Source organism: Corvus brachyrhynchos, unplaced genomic scaffold (assembly GCF_000691975.1).
Source record: "Corvus brachyrhynchos isolate BGI_N302 unplaced genomic scaffold, ASM69197v1 scaffold307, whole genome shotgun sequence".
Classification (NCBI taxonomy): Eukaryota; Metazoa; Chordata; class Aves; order Passeriformes; family Corvidae; genus Corvus; species Corvus brachyrhynchos.
Genome location: NW_008239288.1, coordinates 4,390,653 through 4,397,424, shown reverse-complemented (window position 1 = coordinate 4,397,424; position 6,772 = coordinate 4,390,653). Strand labels below are relative to the sequence as shown.

Below are 6,772 nucleotides of genomic sequence, written 5' to 3'. Positions count from 1 at the left end.
CATGGTGAGGGGGCTGGAACTAGGTGGTCTTTAAGGTTCCTTCCAACCCAAACCACTCTGTGAATCTGTGATTATATGATTTTCCACACCTCAGGCAAGAAGCCTAACCATGAGGCTGCTGCACAGCCACCCTCCTGCTGACGACTGCTTTACAACGTGGGTCTCTTTTCAGAAATGTTCCTCAAAGAAGGTAATTTCTAATGCTTGATGCTCCTGAGATGATGGCCTGCAATTGCAGGAAAGATGATTCTTCAGCCTCCCTCTGTGCAAAGCTCCTTGTCTTGCTTGGGCTGGTCCTCAACAGTGTGGGGGACATTGTACTGTTTACACACTAAATTGTTGCTGTAGGGCAACTGTTCACTGCTGCAAGAACATGGCCCAAAACAAAATGGGAGTCATCAATCAAAGAGAAATACAGAGAAAACCGAGACGTTTGCCTTCCAAGTGGCAGACACTCATATTGTCACAATTTCCAGCTGGAATGACTTATTTTAGTTACAACATTGAGATCAATCTCAGGCTGCCAGCACTGCTTTTATTCACCCGATAGATCGAAGCAAAACAAAGAAACCCATCACCTACAGTTCTCTTTCATTATTTTGATGAGTCTCAAACTCATTGGCTCCAGGGACTGGAGTTTCTGCCAAAAAACGCCTCGGCTCATTCGTTAAAATTTAAGCCAACATTTCCAAACGTGGGTGCATGAGACAGAACAGCTGGATTCATTATTCTTACAACATCACAAGAGATGTAGTTTCAAAAATGATTTCTATTCACTTTCCAAAGTGCTTAGTTTGCTCTGACAGAGATACTGATGACTCTGTGTTCTCAGCTGACCTCGTTGTCATTGTCTTCAGTGAAAAAGGGAAAAGAGAGTAGGGCTGGTTAAACATTTTCTCTCAACACTTGATACCCAGAGCAGTATCACCAGCTCCTGGGAATGAGATACTTTTTCCTATACACATGCTACCCAATGCCCAGATGTCCCAGTTTTCCCTCAATTCCCAAGGCTCCAGACTCTAAACACCCCTCTCCTTTCAGGAGGAAATGGGTCCCAAACCCCAACACAGCACTGGTGCAGTGATTCCAAGTAAAATTGTGAATTATAAATAAAATGTCAGCATTAGCAGTCCTGCCATAAACTCATCATGTCCTGAAGATATTTTAAATCAGATTTTCTGAGAAGATGGACTAAAAACAACAGACATGGCCAAGTGATTTGGGCACTTCAGAAAATTTTTCCTTTCACTCATCAAGAATAGTAATTAGAACCAGAAATTTGCTGAGGCACCAGAGATCATCTTAGCTTAATGCCACTGATATTGATCGCATGTTTATGCAGTCACCATCATCGGTCAATAAAGACTATAAATGGCTCCCACATGAGTACTAATAGGAATCAAAGCTCGTGCTTTAAAGGGAGAATGGATTGTGAGCAAGCCATCCACTTTCAGCATTTGCTCTAATGTTCACACTACATGACAAACACTGAAATAAGCTCATTTTGGGTTCAGCAAACATTGTTTGCTGTAGGGATCTTTCTCATTTGTTTGTGACAAGTTATTTGTTTCCTGCTTTTAAAGAAGGCTGCAGTGTAGTAACTGAATTTTGCCATGAAGGTGAGCTTGACCAGAGCTCCCCAGAAATTCAGTTCCTCCTTTCAGCCATGGGAAATCAGACTGTGGCCTAATTTCTGGTAGAAATGGGTACTTCCCATAAACATTTTAACACAGGTTTGATGAACATAAAAATGCCCTCTGCTTTCTGCTTACTACAAGAAGAACTTGACAGACAGATTCACGATGATGAGGCGAATCCCATCTCCCCATTGAACTGTGCACAGTAGAGCTGTTAATAATCCAAAATTAAGATATATCACTGTCTCCCTGCTGTTATTACATGGCTTGAGCTTGTCACCACTGTCCCAAGGTAACCAGCACAGCAGATGTACCAAATTTCTCGTGTCTAACTTGACCTTATACACCTTGATATGTTGAAAGCTTAAACAGGTTGCCTATACTGGGTGCTGTGTGAATGACTCTGTGTAAATGCATCCAAGGGTTTGTTTTAATGTTAACTGAAATAGGACAGAGTTCTGAAAGAAGGATCAAAACTGCCTTCTCTATACTATCTTTTCAAATTAAAACACCCAAACTCTGTGAAAGGGAAATGGGCAGAGAAATTCAATGCCAGTAAGCATAGCCAAGAAACAGCCTCTCTGTTGCCATCAGTGCTTGCAGGGAAAAGCAGAAAAAGTTTAGCATTTAGCATATTAATTACACTAAATTACAGTAAAATTACCTGTATATTATGCCCTTGGAATGGAGGAACTGGAGCCCACAAATGATTTCAGCAGCATAAAACCTGAACAGCAGAAGGCACAAATTAGAACAGGAGCTTCCCAAAGGCGCTTTCAACTGGACCCAAAAAGATGGAAAATATGTCTCCACAAGAGCCAAAATTGCATTAGGTTCCCAAAATGTCTGGAGTGTCTCCAGAAGGGTTGGGGTGACTGTGTTTTACTGGTGGGTGATGTGAGATTCCCAAAAGCAGGTGGGAGTCTGGGATGGGGAGCACAGACAGACTCCCTGGCTTATCAAACTGTCCTCTTCCCTGCTCAGATTTATGACCTGCTTTTCATAGAATCCAAGAATTCTGGAATCGTTTAGGTTGGAAAACACCTTTGTGATCATTGAGTCCAATCATTAACCCAGCAGCACCAAACCCACCACTAAACCATGCCCCAAGTGCCACATCCACATTTCTTGAACACTTACAGGGACAGTGATTCCACCACCTCCCTGAACAGCCTGTTGCAATGCCTGACCACACTTTCAGTGAAGAAATTTTCTCTAATTTTGAAAGCTTATCCATAATATGGGCCTTTCTCTGGAGCTGTTTTGAGCTTGAAGTCTTTGTTCTCAGCACATTTTTCCCCAAAGGACACCACTACATCCTGCTGCCAAGAGGCAGTTTCAGTGTGAAGAATGAAAGTGCTCTCCCAGGAGGGAATGAAACCAGAGGATCATACCCCCTCCAATGTGGCACAGCTGTGCTCCCTCAGTCTTCAATGCATTGACCCTTAATTCTGGACATTCAAATGCTTTTGAAAAAAATCATCACTGATTTAAATGACAGTGTGGGGATTTTTTTATTAAATTATTAAATAAAAAGTAATTCCTATAGTAGTTTCAATATTGACTTTCAAAACACCTTTTGCTTGCAGAAGGATTAAAGGCACCTTTCATTTATTCTAATTCTTCTATTTACTTTAATCAAAGCTAAATACATTTTTAATTCTCCTTTGGTGTATTAATTTTTTGTTTAAATTTACCTTTTGTGCTTTTGATAGGTTTTCCCCCCGCCCCATTGAACTTTAAAGGGGAAAAAAGGGAAAATCCCATTACTTCTAACAAACAACAGCTTCACCCCTGACCACTGGGCTGGGAACCTCAGGTTAAGCAGGTCCTGCAGCCTGGAGCCTACAGAGTGTTGTAAAGAAGCAAGGTCATGTCTGAGTGAAACCAACTGTGTGGATGGAGCCTAAAAGTCTTCTGTGGGAGGGAAAAGAGGATGGGAAGTGACTCACTCCTAGTCCTTCATTGAGGCAGGGGGATGACCTGCATGTCTTTGTTGAGTTTGGAGAGAGCTGGGATTGACAGTGACTTAGCTTCCAGCACAAGCATCATCCCCAGTTTGCAGCTGGGCAAGGTGAAGAGAGGTTAAATAATCTGCCCAAGGTTTCCTCTGCAAGGCAGTAGCAGAGCTGGGAATAAAATCAAGTTCCCAGTTTGCTTCTCTCTCGTGTGCACCCTGCAGGCCCAAAGGCAGTGATAAACATCTTACGTTGCTCTGGGAAGGTCGAACTTATGGCAGCTCTGGATATGGAACATGAGGTCTCCTCCATTGAGGTATTCCATCACAAAAAACAGGTTTTCCTAGAGAATGAGATAAAGTGAGAATAGATAAGGGGAGGTGAAGAGCAAGGTAAAAGTTTATATATATTTAAAAAAAAAAAATCAAACTGCTCAGAAAGCACCCAAAAAGAGGAATGAAAGTATTACTGTGAGGGTTTTGGAAAGAAAGCAGCTTCTTTTTTAGATTCCTCATTTCTCCTCTTGGTTCCTTAAGCCCATACCCACCCTCCCTGCTCTGATTTGTATAAACACCATTAGCAAATATTGCAGAGCCACTTAATAGCCAGCTGGGGCTGTGGATTTTTACCAGCAGAGCTCCAGGCTCACAGAAAGGTGTCAGTAACTCTACAGTGCCTGTATAGCAGAAGGACAGATGGACAAGCTTCTCAGGGGGACTAGTGGAAAAGGCAAAAATCAATTGTAAGTCTCCTCTGGTCCCCATTCCAGTACATTATCCATCCAGTGGTGTGACATCAAGCTGGTGTTTTTTCCTGCCCATCTTCCGTGGAGGCACATGGGCCTGACCTTTACAAGTTATCAGAGACACTGGCCAGACACAGCAATTTGTTTTAAGCACATGCCTGATTTTAGCTTGAGAGCTGCTCTGTGTAACTTGCTGGTAGGAAAAGTAATGAATTAATCATATTTCTGGATACACACTGAGCACTTGCACGTCAGAGAAGCCTGGAAAAAAGTCCAGTCCTTGTCCCCAGTTGCATGCAACCATCAACTGTTCAACCAGGGCAGTGAAAAACTCTCCTCATGGTACATAGAAATGATGGAATCTTTCTCTGTAATAGCAGAAGAGATCACTGAGGTTTCCTTTCCAATCCTTGATACAGAATCATGGGATCACAGTATGATTTGGGTTGGAAGGGACTTTAAAGATCACCCAGTTCCAACCTCCTACCATGGGCAGGGACACCTCCCACTAGACCAGGTTGCTCATGTACATGACACTGATTCTCTCACAGCTTCATCAGCCAAAACTTCACCACCAGAAGCCTGCAGAAGCTGGTTTGATTGATTGATCCCTTCCATGCTGAATTGTCTCCACAAAGCAGAAAGGACACCTTTTTCTGGAGGAAGAGGATCTGAACACTGAGTTATGCTCCCAGTTTAAACTTCTGTTTTGGGAATCTCACCTTCTGTGCATAAATGAAGGAATAAAATAAAATGGGTGCAGTATTTTTTTCCCTTCGAAAGCCTCTCTCTGTTCTGTACACACCTGAAGTCAGTCATCTTTAGGCTGTGCTAAAAAGTTTAGGAATATCTTCCTTTCCCTGTTGCCTATTTCCCATTACATTTTTTCTGGGGGGGAAATAGAGTTATTTTCACTTATATTTTTAACAGTTGAAGACTTTTTATCCATAAGATCTAATGTAAGTGTCTCTGGCAGCAAGCCAAGAGCTGTCTATGTTAAAAAAACCACAAAAGTGCTTGTGCCTTTCAAACAACAGCTGTCTGCTCTAATTTGTGCAATTTCTTTAGCCAGATCCTCTTAATTACAGCACTCTTATTTAAATGGACTCACTGGAAACCCCACCTGTCATCCAACAAGCTCAAAGCCAGATCTGGCCTCCTGGGGAAAGAATACAAATTCCATCACTAAAACAAATGGGTTCAGGTTCTCAGTTTGAAGTCCTTGCATCTGCAGGGGGCTGTGCATGTAAATGAGTTCCAGCAAGTAAAAAGGCCAAAGGAAGATGGGCAATTTAGTGAAGAAATGTAAAAATATTGGAAGCAACGTGAGCTCAGGAGCCCATTCAGGAAAATACTTGAACAGATGCCCTTTGGGAAGGTACACAGGGAGGTGATGGGGTTTAGCCAGCAACACACCCGCAACCACATGTGTCCTGCTGGGACTGAAGAAACCTCATGGGTCTTGAAATGAGCCAGGCTCAGCTTTAGTGGGCTGGGAAGGAGAAAATCTCTCAGTCTCCCTATAAAGTCCACTGATTTTGGCTACACCTTATCACACATCTCTAACTGTAACTTGAAATCCATGTTTATTCAGCAGAATGAGCAGTCACACTCTGCTTGCTCATGGATTTGAGCAACCATCTGATGCACCTGTTTAACTGAACCAGGGACTCTGACTTCCAGTTGGGGACTTTGGCAGCATCCTGGAGGGAAGAAAAGGTGGGACAACCCCTCAGATTAATTTACATCCAAATATACAAACCCTGTTGCTCAGCTGCCTTAAGTTATGAAGCTGGAGAATACAAACTTTACTTAGGCATGTTTCGTGCTGAAGTTTATGATGTATCAGGTGCTATAGAGTGGTACATAAACACTACTGAAAAGACAGACAGAATCACTCTGGCCTTCCTCCTCAGGGGTTTGGAAGCTCCTCTTGCTTCTTGAGAAGTGCAGATGTCTGGAATAGCTCGCGGAGGAAAATTGGTTGAGATAAGCCCTACGTCATTTTAAGTAGTGAGGTGTAAGCAAGCAAAGTGCAACAAGTTACTGGAGTCAGATTCCTAAACCTGAGATCCACAGAGCAACAGAACACATTAAAAATGGGAAGTGGCAAAACCCATTCTAGAAACCACCAAAAATTCAAGAGAGTGCTAGAGGTCAAAGGGTTAGAGAATGTTCTTGCAGACAGGCTCCAACTTCACTTCCTCTTGTCCTGGGAAAGTTAACTGATGGCTCATGCCTGCTGCTGAGAGGCTCTGGAGTCTGTCAGCACTTGGACCAGGCAAGGGGGGTTAAGGGGGTGTTATCTACTTGAAAATGTCCCTGCTCACCGCAGGGCAGTTGGACTAGATGACCTTTAAAGGTCCCTTCTAACCCAAACCATTCTGTGATTCTCTCATTCTCAAGACTCTGCCATGCCCTTATCCCCTGCA

The 6,772-nt window shown here is 42.9% G+C and overlaps 1 protein-coding gene across 2 annotated transcripts in view; it reads right to left on the bottom strand.

The window, feature by feature from the left end:
- The window catches only part of PRKCQ (protein kinase C theta), a 38,999-nt gene that overhangs the window by 7,678 nt on the left and 24,549 nt on the right, over positions 1-6,772 (bottom strand). For both annotated transcript variants that reach the window (XM_008638392.2, XM_017740412.1), the window contains 2 exons: positions 3,847-3,938; positions 2,302-2,364 (listed from right to left, as the gene is read on the bottom strand). In XM_008638392.2, coding sequence (XP_008636614.1) covers positions 2,302-2,364; positions 3,847-3,938 — 155 coding nt within the window. The remainder of the gene's footprint in view (positions 1-2,301; positions 2,365-3,846; positions 3,939-6,772) is intronic.